This window comes from Taudactylus pleione, unplaced genomic scaffold (assembly GCF_031769625.1).
Source record: "Taudactylus pleione unplaced genomic scaffold, aTauple2 ptg001123l, whole genome shotgun sequence".
Classification (NCBI taxonomy): domain Eukaryota; kingdom Metazoa; phylum Chordata; class Amphibia; order Anura; family Myobatrachidae; genus Taudactylus; species Taudactylus pleione.
Genome location: NW_028285524.1, coordinates 2,722,874 through 2,745,632, shown reverse-complemented (window position 1 = coordinate 2,745,632; position 22,759 = coordinate 2,722,874). Strand labels below are relative to the sequence as shown.

The 22,759-nt window shown below is 46.3% G+C and overlaps 1 protein-coding gene across 2 annotated transcripts in view; it reads left to right on the top strand.

Moving 5' to 3' along the window:
* The window catches only part of TNR (tenascin R), a 459,197-nt gene that overhangs the window by 254,585 nt on the left and 181,853 nt on the right, over positions 1-22,759 (top strand). Inside the window, exon 3 of one of the 2 annotated variants that reach the window (XM_088461904.1) lies at positions 7,304-7,600. In XM_088461904.1, coding sequence (XP_088318030.1) covers positions 7,304-7,600 — 297 coding nt within the window. Of the gene's footprint in view, positions 1-7,303; positions 7,775-22,759 lie in introns of both variants that reach the window. The other variant, XM_088461903.1, reaches the window with a different exon arrangement.

Below are 22,759 nucleotides of genomic sequence, written 5' to 3'. Positions count from 1 at the left end.
TGCACGCCCCTGTCGCTTTTCAGAAAATTCTGCACCACCAAGTTTATTGTGTGAGCAAAACATGGGACGTGCTGGAATTTGCCCAGATGTAATGCCCGCACAATATTGGTGGTGTTGTCAGATATCACAAATCCCCAGGAGAGTCTAAGTGGGGTAAGCCACTGGGCGATGATTTCCCTCAGTTTCTCTAAGAGGTTGTCGGCGGTGTGCCTCTTACTGAAACCGGTGATACACAGCGTAGCCTGCCTTGTAACGAGCTGGCATTTCTGAGATGCTGCTACTGGTGACGCTGCTGCTGTTGCTGCGTAAGGTGATACATCTACCCAGTGGGCTGTCACAGTCATATAGTCCTTAGTCTGCCCTGTTCCACTTGTCCACATGTCCGTGGTTAAGTGGACATTGTGTACAACGGCATTTTTCAGGACACTGAGGACACTTTTTCTGACGTTTCTGTACAGTCTCGGTATCGCCTGCCTAGTGAAGTGGAATCTAGACGGGATTTGGAACCGGGGACACACTACCTCCATCAATTGTCTAAATCCCACTGCACTAATGGCGGATACCGGACGCACGTCTAACACCAACATAGCAGTCAAGGCCTCAGTTATACGTTTTGCTTCAGGATGACTGCTGTCGTACTTCATCCTCCTCGCTAAGGACTGTTGGAGGGTCAATTGTTTAGTAAAAGTAGTGGTGTTCCTACTTCCTCTCTGGGATGATGAACGACTCCCAGCAGCAGCAACAGCAGCAGCAGTAGGCGTAGCAATGCAGGATCCTCCAGAGGAATCCCGGATAGGAGAGTCAGTCATGCCAGTGACATGGCCTGCAGGACTACTTCCGATCCTGACTAAGGAGGAAATTGACGAGGAGGGAGTTGACGGTGTGGTTTGCAGGCGCTTGGATACAACAGGACAACGGGATTTAGGTGTCCCTGGACTGCTTACGGTCTTAGCCAAAGTTTCTGAACTTGACAGTAACTTTTTATGAACGCGCTGCAGGTGCCGTATAAGGGAGGATGTTCCTAGGTGGTTGACGTCCCTACCCCTACTTATTTCACCTTTACATATGGTACATATGGCAAGACAGTTGTTGTCCGGATTTGGATAGAAATATTGCCAGACCAAAGAGGTGGAATGTTTGGTCTTCTGCCCAGGCATGACCGTGATGGGCTTTTTCATCCCACGGACAACAACTGTCTCCCCCGGAGCCTGATTTAAACAAACCACATCACCATCAGAATCCTCCTCGCCAACTTCCTCCTCAGCGCCAGCTACACCAGTATCCTCATCCTGTTGTACTTCAACAGTGACATCTTCAATTTGCATATCAGCAAGTGGACTGTGGGTGCTCCTTTCAGCACTTGCAGGGGGCGTGCAAATGGTGGAAAGAGCCACCTCTTCCCGTCCAGTGCTGGGAAGGTCAGGCATCGCAACCACCACCACACTTGGACTCTCCTTGGGGATTTGTGATATCTTCTTAGAAAGCACAGTTCTTCGCTGTGCTTTTGCCAGCTTAACTCTTTTGATTTTTTTAGTGGGAGGAGGGCTTCCATCGTCATGTGAAGCTGAACCACTAGTCATGAACATACTAGGGATCGACCTTAGCCGTTCCTTGCCACTCCGTGTCGTAAATGGCATATTGGCAAGTTTACGTTTCTCTTCAGCTGATTTAAATGTCTTTTTCAAGGTCATTTTCCTGAACTTTGCCATTTGGGATTGTATGTGCACTCTACTATGACATTGGGCATCGGCCTTGGCAGACGACGTTGATGGCATGTTATCGTCTATGTCATGACTAGTGGCAGCAGCTTCAGCACTAGGAGGAAGTGGTTCTTGATCTTTCTCTATTTTATTTTTATCGGAGAAAGTTTGGTCCTCCATTTATGTTATATCGATTTGATATATACGTGCGGCTAAACACAGAAAATAATTTTTTTTTTGGTTTGGACTGGAGTGTACTTTGTGGGTTACAGCACCCTTTAACGGTCAAGCCAGCCGGCCCTTTACTTATGACACAGGCGCACGCTTGGCACTACTTTGTTGATGCACGTGCGGCTACTGCGCACACAATTCACAAACACAGAAAATAATTTTTTTTTGGTTTGGACTGGAGTGTACTTTGGGGGTTACAGCACCCTTTAACGGTCAAGCCAGCCGGCCCTTTACTTATGACACAGGCGCACGCTTGGCACTACTTTGTTGATGCACGTGCGGCTACTGCGCACACAATTCACAAACACAGAAAATAATTTTTTTTTTGGTTTGGACTGGAGTGTACTTTCGGGGGTTACAGCACCCTTAACGGTCAAGCCAGCCGGCCCTTTACTTATGACACAGGTGCACGCTTGGCACTACTTTGTTGATGCACGTGCGGCTACTGCGCACACAATTCACAAACACAGAAAATAATTTTTTTTTTGGTTTGGACTGGAGTGTACTTTCGGGGGTTACAGCACCCTTAACGGTCAAGCCAGCCGGCCCTTTACTTATGACACAGGCGCACGCTTGGCACTACTTTGTTGATGCACGTGCGGCTACTGCGCACACAATTCACAAACACAGAAAATAATTTTTTTTTTGGTTTGGACTGGAGTGTACTTTCGGGGGTTACAGCACCCTTTAACGGTCAAGCCAGCCGGCCCTTTACTTATGACACAGGCGCACGCTTGGCACTACTTTGTTGATGCACGTGCGGCTACTGCGCACACAATTCACAAACACAGAAAATAATTTTTTGTTTGGTTTGGACTGGAGTGTACTTTGGGGGTTACAGCACCCTTTAACGGTCAAGCCAGCCGGCCCTTTACTTATGACACAGGCGCACGCTTGGCACTACTTTGTTGATGCACGTGCGGCTACTGCGCACACAATTCACAGACACAGAAAATAATTTTTTTTTTGGTTTGGACTGGAGTGTACTTTCGGGGGTTACAGCACCCTTAACGGTCAAGTCAGCCGGCCCTTTACTTATGACACAGGTGCACGCTTGGCACTACTTTGTTGATGCACGTGCGGCTACTGCGCACACAATTCACAAACACAGAAAATAATTTTTTTTTGGTTTGGACTGGAGTGTACTTTCGGGGGTTACAGCACCCTTTAACGGTCAAGCCAGCCGGCCCTTTACTTATGACACAGGCGCACGCTTGGCACTACTTTGTTGATGCACGTGCGGCTACTGCGCACACAATTCACAAACACAGAAAATAATTTTTTTTTTGGTTTGGACTGGAGTGTACTTTGGGGGTTACAGCACCCTTTAACGGTCAAGCCAGCCGGCCCTTTACTTATGACACAGGCGCACGCTTGGCACTACTTTGTTGATGCACGTGCGGCTACTGCGCACACAATTCACAAACACAGAAAATAATTTTTTTTTGGTTTGGACTGGAGTGTACTTTCGGGGGTTACAGCACCCTTTAACGGTCAAGCCAGCCGGCCCTTTACTTATGACACAGGCGCACGCTTGGCACTACTTTGTTGATGCACGTGCGGCTACTGCGCACACAATTCACAAACACAGAAAATAATTTTTTTTTTGGTTTGGACTGGAGTGTACTTTGGGGGTTACAGCACCCTTTATCGGTCAAGCCAGCCGGCCCTTTACTTATGACACAGGCGCACGCTTGGCACTACTTTGTTGATGCACGTGCGGCTACTGCGCACACAATTCACAAACACAGAAAATAATTTTTTTTTTGGTTTGGACTGGAGTGTACTTTCGGGGGTTACAGCACCCTTAACGGTCAAGCCAGCCGGCCCTTTACTTATGACACAGGTGCACGCTTGGCACTACTTTGTTGATGCACGTGCGGCTACTGCGCACACAATTCACAAACACAGAAAATAATTTTTTTTTGGTTTGGACTGGAGTGTACTTTCGGGGGTTACAGCACCCTTAACGGTCAAGCCAGCCGGCCCTTTACTTATGACACAGGCGCACGCTTGGCACTACTTTGTTGATGCACGTGCGGCTACTGCGCACACAATTCACAAACACAGAAAATAATTTTTTTTTTGGTTTGGACTGGAGTGTACTTTGGGGGTTACAGCACCCTTTAACGGTCAAGCCAGCCGGCCCTTTACTTATGACACAGGCGCACGCTTGGCACTACTTTGTTGATGCACGTGCGGCTACTGCGCACACAATTCACAAACACAGAAAATAATTTTTTTTTTGGTTTGGACTGGAGTGTACTTTCGGGGGTTACAGCACCCTTAACGGTCAAGCCAGCCGGCCCTTTACTTATGACACAGGCGCACGCTTGGCACTACTTTGTTGATGCACGTGCGGCTACTGCGCACACAATTCACAGACACAGAAAATAATTTTTTTTTTGGTTTGGACTGGAGTGTACTTTCGGGGGTTACAGCACCCTTAACGGTCAAGTCAGCCGGCCCTTTACTTATGACACAGGTGCACGCTTGGCACTACTTTGTTGATGCACGTGCGGCTACTGCGCACACAATTCACAAACACAGAAAATAATTTTTTTTTGGTTTGGACTGGAGTGTACTTTCGGGGGTTACAGCACCCTTTAACGGTCAAGCCAGCCGGCCCTTTACTTATGACACAGGCGCACGCTTGGCACTACTTTGTTGATGCACGTGCGGCTACTGCGCACACAATTCACAAACACAGAAAATAATTTTTTTTTTGGTTTGGACTGGAGTGTACTTTGGGGGTTACAGCACCCTTTAACGGTCAAGCCAGCCGGCCCTTTACTTATGACACAGGCGCACGCTTGGCACTACTTTGTTGATGCACGTGCGGCTACTGCGCACACAATTCACAAACACAGAAAATAATTTTTTTTTGGTTTGGACTGGAGTGTACTTTCGGGGGTTACAGCACCCTTTAACGGTCAAGCCAGCCGGCCCTTTACTTATGACACAGGCGCACGCTTGGCACTACTTTGTTGATGCACGTGCGGCTACTGCGCACACAATTCACAAACACAGAAAATAATTTTTTTTTTGGTTTGGACTGGAGTGTACTTTGGGGGTTACAGCACCCTTTATCGGTCAAGCCAGCCGGCCCTTTACTTATGACACAGGCGCACGCTTGGCACTACTTTGTTGATGCACGTGCGGCTACTGCGCACACAATTCACAAACACAGAAAATAATTTTTTTTTTGGTTTGGACTGGAGTGTACTTTCGGGGGTTACAGCACCCTTAACGGTCAAGCCAGCCGGCCCTTTACTTATGACACAGGTGCACGCTTGGCACTACTTTGTTGATGCACGTGCGGCTACTGCGCACACAATTCACAAACACAGAAAATAATTTTTTTTTGGTTTGGACTGGAGTGTACTTTCGGGGGTTACAGCACCCTTAACGGTCAAGCCAGCCGGCCCTTTACTTATGACACAGGCGCACGCTTGGCACTACTTTGTTGATGCACGTGCGGCTACTGCGCACACAATTCACAAACACAGAAAATAATTTTTTTTTTGGTTTGGACTGGAGTGTACTTTGGGGGTTACAGCACCCTTTAACGGTCAAGCCAGCCGGCCCTTTACTTATGACACAGGCGCACGCTTGGCACTACTTTGTTGATGCACGTGCGGCTACTGCGCACACAATTCACAAACACAGAAAATAATTTTTTTTTTGGTTTGGACTGGAGTGTACTTTCGGGGGTTACAGCACCCTTAACGGTCAAGCCAGCCGGCCCTTTACTTATGACACAGGTGCACGCTTGGCACTACTTTGTTGATGCACGTGCGGCTACTGCGCACACAATTCACAAACACAGAAAATAATTTTTTTTTTGGTTTGGACTGGAGTGTACTTTCGGGGGTTACAGCACCCTTAACGGTCAAGCCAGCCGGCCCTTTACTTATGACACAGGTGCACGCTTGGCACTACTTTGTTGATGCACGTGCGGCTACTGCGCACACAATTCACAAACACAGAAAATAATTTTTTTTTTGGTTTGGACTGGAGTGTACTTTCGGGGGTTACAGCACCCTTAACGGTCAAGCCAGCCGGCCCTTTACTTATGACACAGGCGCACGCTTGGCACTATTTTGTTGATGCACGTGCGGCTACTGCGCACACAATTCACAAACACAGAAAATAATTTTTTTTTTGGTTTGGACTGGAGTGTACTTTCGGGGGTTACAGCACCCTTAACGGTCAAGCCAGCCGGCCCTTTACTTATGACACAGGCGCACGCTTGGCACTACTTTGTTGATGCACGTGCGGCTACTGCGCACACAATTCACAAACACAGAAAATATATTATTTTTTTAGCACTTGGGGGGAGCACCCCTGATGGACAGAGCACCCCCTGGACAACACTACAGCACTCCTTTAGGACTGGGACACTGCACAGGACTTTGGAGTGGACACAGCCCCTATGGAGAACTGACTGCACAACACAGTCCAGCCAGCCCCTATGGACTTTGAAGTAGTGGACACAGCCCCTATTAACAACAGCAGCACAGCACAACACAGCCAGCCCCTATGGACTTTGAAGTAGTGGACAACAGCAGCACTACACTACACTACACTACACAGCCCTAACTCCCACCCTCCCTCTTCACTGTCCACAGCCGAGTGAGAAAATGGCGCCGACGTGGGTACCTTATATAGGATCCAAAACCCGCGAGACTCGGAAGGCGGGATGATGACGTTTTGCCTCGATTTCAGATCCGAGTCAGGCGGGAAAAGTCGAGCCTGATTCGGATCGGACTCGGATCGGGGGGGCTCGGGGGGGTTCGGATTTCAGAAATCCGAACCCGCTCACCCCTAATCCATATACATTCCCACTCTCCCGGGAACTGCCGGGAGACTCACAATTTTGGGAGGAGTCTCCTGGCTCCCTTGAAGGTGGGCCACTTTCCGCCATCCCCGTGATGACGTGATTCGCTACTAATTGCATCATTGCAATGATGCAATTCATGCCATCCCGCCCACCTGGGCCGTCCTCTACCATTAACTCCCAGAGAGATTATTACCGCAGTTGGCCAGTATGTGTTCATCTTGTGGGAGGCAGTGATCTGTGATTATGTAAGTAATGAAAGAGATGCATCTGACAGGTAGTGTTATGATGTAAGGGGGCACATGGAGGCACGTAGTAAGCAACAGGCTGGAAGAAGCAGGCTTCACGACAGCACAGAGTGATGACTGATGTTCTTATGGGAAGAATGGGGTGTCATAGATCTAACTGGCTAAATATATATGGTAGAATTACACAGTCAAATGTTAAAGCAATAAAGGACCAATGTTTTTTCTATAAGTTTATTGAGTTGAAATTCAATATAAAGAGCATTAATCTTTTCTCCTGTCCACAGGTCTCACAGAATTTGCACCTCCCTGCAGTGGACATGGAAACTTTAGTATGGACTCATGCGTGTGCAGTCAGGGCTGGGGAGGAGAAAATTGTTCGGAACCTTTGTGTCCCCTGGGCTGCTCCGGGCGAGGTACCTGCATAGATGGCATCTGTGTGTGTGAACCAGATTACGCAGGCGAGTGGTGCACTGATCTGTTGTGCCCAGAAGAGTGCAGCCCCCACGGGCAATGTCAAGACGGGCAATGCGTCTGCCAAGATCCATATACCGGTATCGGCTGCACAGAACTCCGCTGTCCAGGTGACTGCTTGGGAAAAGGACGTTGTGCCAATGGGACCTGCGTATGCCAAGATGGTTATGCCGGAGAGGACTGCGGGCGTATGTGGTGTGTGAATGCCTGCAGTGGGCGAGGGCTGTGCCAGGATGGTGTCTGTGAGTGCGAGGAGGGGTACAGTGGGCAGGATTGTTCTGAAGGTAAGAAACTACCATTAACAAAGAAAAGATTCATAATGACAAATAACTCAGTAACAGATTTCTGCACAAAGGGTCTGACTCTGGGTCGGTGGGGTCTCTTAGTACGGAAATGGCGAGTTTTTGCACACAGCACATTCGCAAATTTTAGCATTTTTGTGTATGTTCTTCTGAGTCGGACGAAACTTTCTGTATTTCCGTGGAATAGGACTTTTTGGGGACGGGAGCTGGGTGGTGACAATGCGATGGCACATAACCACCCTGACTTGCGGGTGTGTCATGGGCGTGTTTCAAAAGCAGCGTGCGCTTCTGATTCATGCGTGCGGGGAAGGTGAAGCCTGTTTTTGATGGATCTCTTGCACCTAGCATGGGGCTACTGCAAGTTCTGATACTTATGATGACGGTTGCCGCAGCCGACGTAACATCAATGGGCGGAGCTGGTCTCTGCTTGTACAGCCATCATTTCAATGGAATCTTGCAGTAGCATAAGGGGGAGATGTACTAAGCCTTGAAGAGTGATATAGTGAAGAGAGATAAAGTACCAACCACTCAGCTCCTGTCACTTTACAGGCTGTTTTTGAAAAATGACAGTTAGGAGCGGCTTGGTTGGTACTTTATCTCTCTCCTCTTTACCTCTCTCCAAGGCTTAGTACATAGACCCCTAAATCTGGATTCTACAGCCACTTTCGTAACTACAGCCACTTTAGGTGCGACTCAGAATCAGACCCAAAGTGAGCATTTGGTTTTCAACTTAGGGCCTGATTCAGATACAGTATGTACGCAAACCCCATGTTTACATACATCTCCAATGTCTTTAGATCTGAGCCTGCGCAGAAGCCGCACTGCACATGTGTATATCCGGGGCTGCCATGTCAATCACAGTGCCCCTAACAATAACAAATTGATTGACAAGCTGCTGGTGTTTGGGGGTGGTGCCAGGAAGCATTACAGAAAACGCGGGCGCGAAATTGCCGGCCATCCTGAGGGTTACTCAGGTGACCAATAGTCACGCAGGTGATATGATGCTGCATCTTCGGATGCTGCAGCAGATCACAAAAGCAGGTGGTGTTAGCCTATGATCGCACAGACGTAGTCGCTGTGTGATCTGCGTCCGTCTCTGAATCAGGCCCTTAGTAAGCATCCCAGAGTTTCAGTGAAGCTTAATGGGTCTATATCCAGTTTTCATGCTGCCTAATGGCCCTGTTACATGTGCATCGAATATATGTGTATAGGCCAATATCTGTTTTTGTATACAGTATATGTGTTTAGATCGTGTGAAGTGATTAATGCACCTTTTTAAACCTATTTTATATCCAGAATAGCAAATGCTGAAATCCTACTTTTGCAAGTCAGCGTTTTGCATTGTCAGATGTCCACTGACAACAACATGGGAATGTGTAACTATCATTGTGTACAGCTCTTATCCGTGACTAATGACACATAACTGAATTTAAATAAAAAAGACTTTCCTAGCTGGTGTGTCGCTCTCTGCTCTGGTGCTTCTAGCACACTCCGCTTATTCAACAAACTGCTGAGCTACAGACCAGAGGCCCTGATTCAGAGCCGGACACTCTTTCAGAGCGCTCGCTCTGAATCAGGGCGGCTTTTTTTTTTTGGGGAGCCAGCCTCACACAGTTTTTGCGAGCGGCCAGGTGATGGTCGCGACCATCGGGCTTGCGACGAGACCCTTGTGGTAGGGTCTCACCTGCCGCAAGCCCCACTGAGCTTCCGGCTGTAATAGAGCCGGAAGCTCACTACTGACATCACTCATGATGTCAGTAGGGCCGCACACAAACGGCAGGCGTTCCTTAGGGAACGCCTCCGTTTGGCCAGCCACACCCCCTAACCTGCCTACCAAATGGGACGAGCTGTCGATCAACATCGACAGTTGCCCCTTTTGGATGCGAGCGTTGGAGTGAGTAATTTCTCGCTCGCTCCAGGGCTCGCACACGCGCAGTGCGCACGCCGCGCATGCGCACTGCCCTGCCATTGGCCCGCTTGCGAGCGCTAAGCGCTCGCGAGCGGGTCTGAATCAGTGTGCTAGAAGCACCATAGCAGAGAGCGACACCCCAGGCAGGAAAGAGGAACTGCACGGGTTCTGACAGGTGCAAGGTGCTGGAATGAACACTAGGGATGTGAGAAAACAAACCAGACCGGACTCAGTATATTCCAGATCCAGATCTACTAGTTGTGTATAGTACAGATAAGCAACATTGCACGCTAAACAATCTTTGTGCCCAGAACAGGCCGTTTGTGCGGAGTTCCAGCTTTACAATCTTTGAATTCCACTTTTTTGTCGTCTACAGTTTGCAGAATGCCATTCACACTGTATTTGTACATTTTTACTTTGTTGAATTTACAGCTTATGGACACAGTTAGGATGACAATGACCAATTCCACAAACAGAGAGCCTCAAAACATGACCTGTTGGGAGTACTTGAGGGTTGGAGTTGAACTAGGGAAAGAGCTTGATAATGGTTCAGATTCTAGTTAACATTCAGATGGTCGCCATTCTGGATGTCAACACCAGAATGTCAACAGGTAATGACTGTTGACGGTTTTTCAATATGTCTACAACCAATACGTCGATATACAAGTAATTTGACATGGTGAAAATGTTGCCGTGTTCAGAATATCAAAATTTTTTGCTTATTTTAACCTGACCATAACCCTAACCCTCACAGTAACCATATAAACCTAAGACTAACAGTAAACCTTACTCTAAACTGAACCCTAACCCTATAGATCAACAAAAACCCTATGCCAACATTCTGCTGTGACATATTAAATGCTGACATTCTAAAAGAGTCGACATTTTAACAATGTCGACTCAACTGTATGTCAACGTATTGGTTGTCAACCTAATGTCCATGTCGACATTCTGACTACTGACATTCCTAACCTGTCAAAATTGTGGTGTCGGCATTCTGAACGTCAACCTTCTGAATGTCAACTAGCTGACCGGATACTGAAAGAAGAATACCAGTGGCCTGAGATTAAAGCTAACTACGTCCTCTCCTATTCATGCTCAATTACTTGGAAACGTAATAATCATCCTTCTAAATTGGTGGTCTCACTGCAAATATCCCTTCTGTCCATATACGAGAAGTCAACATTGTGATTTACAGAATGAAATCTAAATAAATAACAAAACTCAGACCTTGCACATTGTCGTAGTTTTAGTTATTAGTATTACCTATGGATTTTGAGAACCAGAACAGTGACACTTTTTCCTTGAATTGAATCTTCTTGAATTGAGTTCACATTGAACAGGAAAGCCTCTGACATAATGAAAATCAGTTGATCAGGGAAATGTGAGGAATGTACTGTATGTGCAATCTTACATAAGCTCATTTTGCAAGGTTAATGAGATCTAAACATTTTTTTCACACTTCCTGGAAAATTGTTATGACCTACAGCGCAATTAAGAAAGGTAATTATTTCTATTTAAAAAAACACTATCCAAAATATTAATGATAATAATGCACCAGTTTCATGATAGGAACCATTGAACACTTTAAACAAAATAGCCAAATATAACCGTTTTTGTGCAGTTCACCAGCAGCCTGTAATTTACCATGAAAATACTATAAGAAAACTTTTCTCCACTTGTACAGAACTAAAGTTGTTTATATTTCATGCTTTATATTTCATGAATGCAAACAATTTTCCTTCATCTTTACAAACCGAAAGACATAGAAGGGGGCTGTTCAGCTGAATAGAAAGTGCCTGCAATGTGAAAACACTTTTTACACCTGTGTAGCAAATTGGCCCATGGTGCATGTTCTACGTGGAACAGAAAATATGGAAGCTCTCCTGACCAGTTGTTAAGTGCTGAGCCTGGATGCATGAGTATTTTGTCTTTTTTGCTTCTTTTTGTGATATTTTTAGCTTTTCTTTTTTTTCTCAGTTTTTTAATCGTATGTGCAAATTAATAGGAATAACAAAATGTAAAATAGCACTAACACATGCATCATACATTAACGGTCGGACTTCACAAAGGTCGAATTGCCTAATTAATAGGAAAAATGGGAGATTCCGCTTGTGATAGTTTTATTTTGTTTTGCCCTATAAATCAAAAAGTTACCAGTGGTGATAACCCGTCAGCGGTAAGTTCCAGTTAGCTATTTGACAAAATGGAAATTGTACCATGACAATACCTTTTCTGTTATCGTGCGCAGGTTGATTTCTTTTATTTGGTTATTTTTTTTATTGCATGAAGATTTGCATTTTTTTTCCCAATGCGCGGTGCGTTGAGTTACAGTGGTACCTTTATTTTTAAGTAAATGTGAAAAAAAAATGAAATAACCTTTAAACGATGGCTTTAAACGAGCTTTGTGCTTGCCCCTAGGCTAAACTGTATCAGCCAGTCCCTGATGAACAGGAATGGAGTGTTAGCAAAATTAATTGGGGCAATGGGAGACCAAAAAGAAGTGATGTACAAAAGCTGGTTTAGGATAAAAGTGAACACATTTCTATTACACAAATAGACACATACTTACCCTCCCGATTCGGCCGGGAGCCTCCCGAAAATCGGGTGCCGCGCCCGCCCCCCTGGAAAGGCAAGCAAGCCTCCCGGCCCCTGGAGATCTACCCGACCTCCCCCCACCCCGCATGGGGTTCCACGATAAAACCTGGCAGCAGGGGAGACCCGTGACTTCATGGAAGGAGGGAGCGAAAAGTCGGTAAGTATGAGTTAAACAATACTCAGGCTAATAATAATGTGAATAATATGGGAACAAAAAAAAAAAACATTGCATTACTTCAGTTATTCTTTTTTTCTTATGTTCCATCAGTGTTTAATTAGCCTGTGGTGAGCAAATTGAAGTTAATGAAGTCTGAGTTTTATAGTCTCCCAAGGGGTGGAAAAGCTTAAATCATACTTTGCACAAATGGCTATACTGTATGCATAACTAAAACCTACAATTAAAAATGTTTACTTAATATTTTGTGTAGTATGTATAGAACAAGGACATATATTTATTGTACTGTCATTTATCATCGCATGGTATCCTCAAAACTGTGGTGCAGGTCTATTGCCCCTTTTCTCCACCACATTGGTAACATAGAGTTGAGGAACCTAATGAGGTGTCTAATGTAGGTATACAATCGGGAAGCCTGCTGCATTAATACCGGCAGCCGGCTTCCCGACTGTCACATCCCGGCGAGGGATGAAATGCCGGGCGTCTAGATGTAGACGCCTGACATTTCCCCGACACCGGGAGACAGGCGCCTGGTATCCCGATCAAATTGATGCCGGGCGCCGCGAGTGGACAGGCGCGCGGGGGGGAGGTTAGGTTTAGGGCACCCGGGGGGACTTAGGGTTAGGCACCCCCCCGGGAGGGTTAGGCTAGGGGGAGGGAGGGTTAGGCACCCCCGGGGGGGACGTAGGGTTAGGCACCCCCCCGGGGGGACTTAGGTTCAGGCAGCGGAGAAGGGGGGTTGGGCACTTACAGGGGGGATTAGGGTTAGGCACCCCCGGGGGGGACGTAGGGTTAGGCACCCCCCAGGGGGACTTAGGTTTAGGCAGCGGAGAAGGGGGGTTAGGGTTAGGCACTTACAGGGGGGATTAGGCACTTGGGGGGAGGTTAGGGTTAGGCACCCCTAAGGAGGGTTAGGGGGTTAGGTTAGTTAGTACTTACCTATCCACGATCGGGATTTCCAGCGCTGTCGGGCTTCCGCTGCCGGGATCTCTGCATTTGTCGGGCTGTCACTGCCGGGAATCGAACCACCGGCCATGGGGCCAGCGGTATTTCATACCGATTCCCTAATGTATGTAGGGTACTTGTTTCCAAATGAAAATACATGTGCAGTGGTGTAACAGGGCCCCATGCAGGCCACAACCCCCAACGCATGATGTCCTGTAGAGGAAGCGCCGCTAACCCCGAGAAATACAGCACTGCAGGCAGCAGTACAGGCTGCATGACTGGAGCGTCCAAACCATGCCATTCCAGGCGGGATCAGTATTGGTTCAAATCCCAACAGCGGAAGCCCGGCAGGGGTGAAAATCCCGAAGCTACAAAAGGTATTAACTAACCTTATTTTACCCCCTAACCCTCCTTTAGGGTTGCCTAACCCTAACCTCCCCCCAAGTGCCTAACCTTAACCCCCCTCTATGTGCCTAAACCTAATCCCCCTTCCCCGCAGCCTAACCCTAACCTCCCCCTGGGGGTGCCTAACTCCCCTTTCCCTAGCGTAACCCTACCCTCCTGGGGGGTGCCTAACCCTAAGTCCCCCCCGGGAGCCCCTAACCTAACCCTCTCTTCCCCCGCGGCAGTCCGCGCCCGACTCACCTTCGATCGGTAAGCCGGGTGTCGGGCTCCCGGTGTTAAGTCTAATGTTAGGCGTCGGGATTTCGATGCCTGTCATTTGTACCTTACCAGGATTAGACAGTCAGGAAGCCGGCAGTCGGCATTGCGACCGTCGGCTTCCTGACTGCATCCCTTCCAGGCACCCTCCTAGCCAGAAGCAAGGATTATGGGGCAGCGACGGTGCCGTCAACAGAGCTCTGTGTAACGGCACCGCTCACATACTGTACCCCTATAATAGTTCCGGCCCTGCACATGTAAACATCAGTAGATACAGATGCCAAAATTTACTAAGCGGCAGTTTGACAGCGGTTTCTATTCTAAACCCTGGCGGTTTGGTGGCGGTTTCTATTCTATTCTAAACCCCGGGGGTTTGCTGGCAGTTTTGCAGTGGTTTCTAAATGACAGCCCTGTTCTATTCTATTCTAAAATGTGTTTTGAAGTTTTGCAGCGGTTTTGGCCTTAGTAAATCTGCAGAAAGCAAAACCGCCGCCAAACCACAGTCAAAACACATTTTAGAACAGAATAGAACACGGCTGTCATTTAGAAAAAACTGCAAAACCGACACCAAATCCCCGGGGTTTAGAATAGAATAGAAACCCCCACCAAACCACCGGGGTTTAGAATAGAATAGAGGCCCTGATTCAGAGCCGGACGCTCTGACAGAGCGCTCGCTCTGAATCAGGGCCGTCCCTCCTTCATTTTGGAGCGGCCTCCTGGCCTCTCGCATAGCTGTGGGTGACCACCCACTGCTATAGCGAGCGGCCATGATGATGGTCGCGATGGTCATGACCATCGCGACCATCGGGCTTGTGACGAGACCCTGCGGTAGGGTCTCGCTGCCGCTAGCCCAGGAGTGCTTTTGGCTCTATCAGAGCCAAAAGCACTCCCACTGACATCACTAGTGATGTCAGTGGGGCCGGACCCAGACAGTAGGCGTTCCCATGGGAATGCCTCCGTCTGGGCAGCCACACCCCCGGCACGCCCACCAAAGGGGGCGTGCTGTCACTCACCATCGACAGCACGCCCCCTTTGGTGCGAGACCCTTAACGACGGCTTGGCCGTCGTTATTCGGGTCTCACGCATGCGCACGACGGAGCTGCCTCCGTCGTGCGCATGCGCACTTGGGCACCATCGACCTGCTTGCGAACGCTCAGCGCTCGCGAGCGGGTCTGAATCAGGCCCAGAAACCGCCGTCAAACCACCGCTTAGTAAATTTTGCCCAGATACTGTATATACTGCATTTTCTCATATTAAATAAGTACAGAAAGAAACAAAACAAACAAAAATAACTGTTTCTACATAGATACTATCTGTGGGAATAATGAAAAATTAACAAGTAAGGATATCTGGAGTAACTGAATTACTAAAGAAACACTCATTTATCAAAGCCTCTGCACTGCAGAACTCCAGCCGTAATGTTATAAACAAAGCTATAGTAAGACACTTAACTGGCGGTCATTTGTCAAGGAACCATTGATCAGAGTCTTCTGGCTGCAAGAGTACGGATGATACCAGCAGTGCATGAGCCTACCATAGCTCTGCATTTATTCGAAAATAATCCCATTGATAAACGATTATTAAACTCAATCTGCTATCTGCTGTGATTTTTTTTTCTTTTTATGGAAAACGTTGATTAATAGACCCCATTGTCTCTGGGCTGCATAATTTGATAAAAGTGACTGTACGTGAACTGTGATGTATTTATCAAAGAAGAAAATTGTATTTGTTTCATGGACAATATATCTTAGGGCTCACAGATTTTTTTTCCCTAATGTGAAAGAAAAACACAGAAAACTTCAACAATAGACTTTGAAGATGTTTTATGACCGAAGCAGCAGTTGGGTAAATACTGCAGCAGCCCTGAGCCCTCTGGTGCTCTGAGTAAACAACAGGGTACAGTGCAATAGGCCTTTCCTCTTTAGCCCAGTTAGGTCATGGGTGGAGCAGACCTGACCAGTTGGCTTCCGAATACACATGTGCCCAGCCTAGCTGATAAATTTGCAGCGGATGATCACGGATGTTACATGTAGTGCAGTGCAGCTGCTGAACAAAGGTTGGGAGCCAGACCATTTTATATGAAAAAAAAAACAACGTCTTACTCCTCTAGCTTAGAGCTTTTGATGGTTGCATAACATCCAACATATTGGCATTCTCCACGCCAACCTCCTCTGGCATAATTGTGGCGGTTTTGTACACTCTTTAACATCTCTCCTTCAGCACAATTTAGGCAGGTGTTGCTTATAAATACATGATCCTCTCACTCCACCAGCACAGTTCTTAAACACAGCAATGGTAATAGGCTAAACATCAGCTGATCTGGAGCCGCCTTTTAAACATTTGTCAGACTGCTCTATCATTTTCTGTTTTGGTACCCCGCTGTGCTTTATAGCGTATCAGACCATAGCTTGTCAGACTACTCTTCTGTTTGCTGATACAGTACTATGACTTCCTCCGCTACCAGCTTGTCACAGAAAGGGGCAGATCTGAGGGCTGCGTCTTTACATTGGTACCTGGTGAATAGCAAATATAGGCCCTCATTCAGAGCCACTCGCAAACAGCAGTACGCTCGTTGCGTTCCGATGTTGACTAACCGCGCATGCGTCGGTGTAACACTGCGCATGTGCGTACGGCAGATTGCGAGTTTTTTTGGTCTCGTTCGTCAAATAGCGTACAGGAAGTGACATGTCAAATGTGATTGACAGAACAGGGCGTTTTTGGGTGTTGACGGGGGTGGAGATGGAAAAACGCAGGCGTGGCGAGGCGTTTTTGGGGCGTACATACATTAGCAGATGCGAGTGTAAAATGTGTTCGGACCAACTCATACGTCACTGGATGATCCTCTTTCCCTTCAAAATGCTCGCACAGCTTAGGGTCTGGATTACTCGACCACATTGGCGATGGCCTTCTCCTCCGTCCCGGGACTCCACGATGTTGTTGCGATTAATCGCTGGTGGTCAGAAAAGCAATTAGTGTTGGATTGAAAACTGGCTTGGTATGTGTTTTCAAATCAGTTTTTGGGGATAGCACAAAAGCGTACGCAGGTGGAAATCATAGCTGCTAATGTCAGGATGACACAATCAATTTGCGTACATTTGTGGGGGTTTATTTTGGCCTCAATTTGGTGGTTAGGGCCTATTGTAACAATAATGTCATCATGTTTTAATTTTCTCACCATTTTATTTTTGCCTGTTGAATTTGCCTCGTTATGTGATTTTTTAAACGTTCCTTAAAGAGCCCTTTTTTTAAAAAAATTGTTTTGTTTTTTTTTGCAAGTTTTTGCCTTTTGGGCCAGGATTAAATGTAACCCATTTGTACAATAATGTCACAATACAATGTCAGATTTTTGGCGTAAATTTATTGGTCAAACCAAAACTAAAATAATAAAAAATTTGGGGACATCTTTTTTTGGCAAAGATCATTTCCAAAATCAAACAAATTGGCCCAACATAACTGTAGACATAAACGTACAACAAAAAATTAAAAACATTTCATAAGAAAGGAGAGGGAAGTTTTGACCAGAAAGGAATATGAGCCAAGCACAGAAGGAGTGTGGGAAAAGTCGCCATTGCTGTCACCGTTTTTTCACCCGTTTGGATGGGGGAGGGAGGGCGCCAGACCGGGTCCGGGATGTCATCGGGCTGGCCTGTCCAGAGGCAGATGTTGTGGCCTCTGGACTAGGCACAGGGCTAGGCACATTTGGAAGATTGGCTGATGTTGTGCCAGAGGTGGAGGATCCTGATGTTCCGGCAGGAAGGGAGGTCGGCTCCACCATGTGCTGGCGAACGAGCTGCTCCAGGGCATTGGCGATGCGGATGTTGGCCCTGGCATTTTCCGCCAGGGCCTGACCAATGGTCACGTTGGCCGCAGCATTTTGCTCCAGGGCCTCAGCCACCCGTAGCAGACTGGCGTCCATCCTCTGCAGAATCTCCGTATGGGAATCCGATTTGAAATTGAGTTCTGTGAGGAGGGCCACTGCCTGCGAGGGGGATTGCCCTGGACTGGCTTCTGCAGGGTCCTCAGCCGGATGTACTGGTTCCTCCCCTGCAGAGCCAGCAGAAATTCGGCGGCCAAGGCTCCCCTCTGGAGCAGACTCATCCGCCTGTGTCTCTGTTAGGAAAAATGAGAAAAGACTCACATTAGAATCTACATATTGGCCCACTAACATTTCAGAGTTGGTGACATCAAAAGATTTACCTGGGACAACATGAGGAGCCGCAAAGTCTGGCATGACCGTATCCATGTTGGACACGCCAAACACCTCCACAGGCTGCACACACCCCTGTGCCAGCTCTTCTAAATCCGTCAACTCCAATGACACAGGGGTGGGACCCCCACCTGTCCCCCTTGCATGCCTAGCCCTGTCCGTGAGTTTTTGTTTTAGGCGATATTTGAAGTCGGCCCATCTGTGGGAAAAAATGGAAGCCATCATCCTTTTGTTTAAAATGGTGTTTGTTTTTAGGGGGGGCAAGTGTTTACTTACCGCCGTTTGACATCCCGGCTAGACGGACATAATCACCCACCCTATTGACAGCAACGGCTACCTCTTCCCACATTCTCCACTTCTGGCTTATACTCATATTCCTGTCTGCCTGTGGCAGGATGTCCACACACTTCTGAATCAAAACCTCCATCTCCTTTCTTGTGAAATGTGGCTGCCTTTTTTTTTTGGCAGCTTTGGCCAGAATACTGGGCCCAGCAGCCTCTTCCATGTCAGCCTCCTCACCTATTTGTGTAAATATTCAGATTTCTCAAATTCACAACTTGCCCAATCTTATGTTTCAAATTAATCATTGATACAAAATGCATGAAAGACTTACCGCCTGACTCTTGGCCATTGTTTCCCTGGTCTGTAGCCATGTCTGAGGTCCAAACAAGAAATACACCCGAATTTAAATGTGTTTTGGTGACGTATTTATACATGCGTCCTTATTTTGCGGCCGCATCATTGATTGTGCGTTCCTATGATCCCTCCTTAATTTGTGCGGGAAACGAAACACTATTTATGGCTTGGTGTGTCTCGAGTCGAGGTGGCGTTTTTGGATTGTTGGAGGTTACTTTGGTTGGAGTTTCTTGTTTGCGGATAAAGGAGTTGGCGTTTGGAGTTTATTTTGTTTGCTAGATTTGCGTTTTTATTTTCCGTTCTCTTTTTTGGTATATTTTTTTTTGGCCTCGTTTCTTGATTTGGTAAGTTTTGTGAAGTCTAACTTTGGTTCAATTGGTGTCTCATTGTGTTTCTTCTTGTTTTTAATTTTTGGATCCATAATTTCATATCTTTTAGCTTTTTTTTAATTTCGGACCCAAAGACCTTTTGTTTGGAATCTTATATATTTGCTCAAGGTAAGTCCATTTTTTATCTTGTATTTGCGAACTAATTAGCGCATTTTTACTACTTACTATTGTGACTTGTATTTGCGAACTAATTAGCGCATTTTTACTACTTACTATTGTGACTTGTATTTGTGAACTAATTAGCGCATTTTTACTACTTACTATTGTGACTTGTATTTGCGAACTAATTAGTGCATTTTTACTACTTACTATTGTGACTTGTGTTTGCGAACTAATTAGCGCATTTTTACTACTTACTATTGTGACTTGTATTTGCGAACTAATTAGCGCATTTTTACTACTTATTATTGTGACTTGTATTTGCGAACTAATTAGCGCATTTTTCTCAGTTTGTTTATTAACTTGTATTTGCGAACTAATTAGCGCATTTTTAAATGCTTATTAATCCTGTTAAATTGTTGGTGGTTGCCCATTGGCTTTTTTGGCTTACATTTCAACCCATTTTGATGTACTGTGTGCAATGTCGTTTTGCTCTTTGGCCAAATGTGTGTTTCGCATATTTTAAGTTTTGTCTATCACAAAATTTAGAAACATAAATACACACACTAAAATTTTTCACATTATTTTTTGGATTAATTTCAGTTTGGACGTATCATGACAATACCCCGGCATGTAAGCAGCAATGGATGGTATCATCAAGCTAAGTTGTTCTTAATTTTCTTTTGGGGTGGGTCCAAAGCCTTACATTCCAATCTTGCCATTTCAGGTTGATCTTGGGCGGATTGTTCTGGCCATGCTCCCGGAAGCCGACCAACCTCAATCTCGTCCCAGGCGTAGGCATCGTAGGCGTGCAAGGCCCCAGATATTTCGAACATGTGTCACCCTTTTTGGAATGCCTGATGATGAGGTTTTAAGACGCTACCGTCTTCCTCCCAAAATCATCATAGACACTCTCTCATTAATAGAGAGTGATCTTGAGCGGCAAATTGACAGTCCAACAGCAATACCACCACTTACGCAATTTATGGCGGTGTTACATTTCTGTGCCTCAGGATCGTTTCAAACAACGGTGGGAATAGTGGCGGGCATCTCACAATCCTCCTTTTCCAGGATCCTGAGGGCAGTGATGGAGGCACTTTTCAAGCACCTCCATCATTTTATTAAAATGCCTTTGGATATGGGTGCCCTTAGTGTGGCCAAGGCCAATTTTTCCCAAATAGCTGGCTTCCCACACATCATAGGGGTTGTGGATGGTACTCACATACCACTTCACCCTCCAGCACGGCTGGAGGCAATATTTCGCAACCGAAAACACTATCACTCCCTGAAGGTAATGGTGGTATGTGATGCCTCCCTCCAGATCCTGTCCCTGAATGCAAAATTACCAGGAAGTGCACATGACTCCTTCGTCATCCGGCAATCAGGGATATGGCACAAATTAACCAACCTACAAGCTGGTGATGCGTGGCTTCTGGGTAAGTGTAGACCTTTAGTACATAACAATGTTAAGCTTGATACACAGTGATCCTGATGTTGTCTATTCTTTTTCACAGGAGACAGTGGATACCCTTGCATGCCCTGGCTGCTCACTCCTTATTTGGCTCCCACACCAGATCCACAAAGTGAGTTTAATACCGCACTTACAGCCACCAGGCAAGTGGTGGAGTGCTGTATCGGCCTTTTAAAAGGCCGATTCAGATGCCTCCACCGCTCTGGTGGAGAGCTCATGTATTTGCCGGATATGGTTTCGAAAATTGTGGTCCTGTGTGGGATCTTTCACAACATCGCCATAAGGAGTGGTGTTCCAATGCAGCCAGAGGATGCCTTACCTGAGGATGGCCCCCCCGAGGTTGGTCGGAGGTCAGTATGTGGGGGGGCCATACGCGATGATGTGGTGGCCCGATATTTTAGGTAATTATTGACCAAACAACAGTGTGTATACCCAATGTGTTACGGTTTTTTAGCGTTCATCTTTTTTTATATTAATTTTTGCACCATCTTCTGTTTGTTTGCATAATCTTTGGCACTCCCACGATGACTACTTCCTGCTACCCTTCAAAAACCTTTATGTGGAAACTTCGGGAATATATTCTGACACCAATATTGCAACGCCATATTTTTGAAATCATGTGGGCATGGACCTTCGTCAACCAGTTCTTGATTTGTTGTGTGTTTGTTTCGTGTTTTTGGTATGTGGTGTATTTCTGATTATCACTGTGTGTTTTGTTTGTGAGTGACCACTTTGTATTTTGATTTCTGTTGTGAATAAATATTTGGAGAGTGTAATTTGTTTCCTTTTTGGGCACGTTAGAAGCAAGTGTAAACAAACTCCCAAACGTTAATTTTACCTAAGGGCTAACCCAGTAATGAAGCAAGTGGAGCTAAAATGTAATATGTTTTCGGGGTACTAACCAACACAACAAGGAATCCTGTACAATCAGTTGCCTTCGTAAGATTGTCCTAAGCAGTTTGCCCACCAAATAGGAACCTGAAAAATGGTGTAAACTATCATGTTGACCACCACAAAAAAGGAAAATGACATTGGTACTGGGAGGTGTTTCTTGTGCCTGTTTGCATTCAAAATACAACACACAATCTGTAGTGAGATTCTGTGGCAATCCTTGCTTGAAGAGTCTACTTATGTCAGTGTAAAGAATCTTGGATTTACTCCAAACGCATGAGACAGAGCTTGATTTAAAACTGATTTATTATGAAACAATTAGAAAATAAAATAAAAACTAATTCCTAAGGAGGACCAACAGATGGTCAAGGCCCTGCATAAGCCCGGTGACCTGCTCCCGCATACGGCCCACACAATTAATTATTTGTTCCCGACGCCTCTGTTCCTCTGTGGGTGACAAAAGTTTGGGGATTAATAAATCGATAATGAAGCAACATTCTAAAAAAACACAAAACAAGCAAACCAAAACTTAAAAGCTTGTGGGCCAAAAAAACATTACACGGATAAAACCCAGAACCCCAAAATGTCGTAGGCCAAAAATACAGGGGCCCTAAAAAAAGGCACACAGGTGTGATATGTGTATGGTGACATCAGCAGGAACAGGTAAAGACAACCCCCAAAAATACCCTAAGGCGACAGAAAGCCAAAAAAAATGGGGACGACACATGATTACATACAAACAGTTTGTGGTGTCCAAAATAAAATTTCAAAACATACCGTTCTCCAAAACGCCAGATCCAGAAGCCACTCCCTGGACCACCTCGGAGGTGGCTACATTCCCCAAACCAAGGGGCAAGGTGTTTGAGGAATCCTGGGAGGGGGTATTTGGAGGAGGGACGGATGGAGGAGAGGGGGAATTGGGCTGGAGGGGAAGTAGGCCTGAAATTTCGGCCACAGGGTCTGGGGAGGAGGGGGTAATTGACGAAT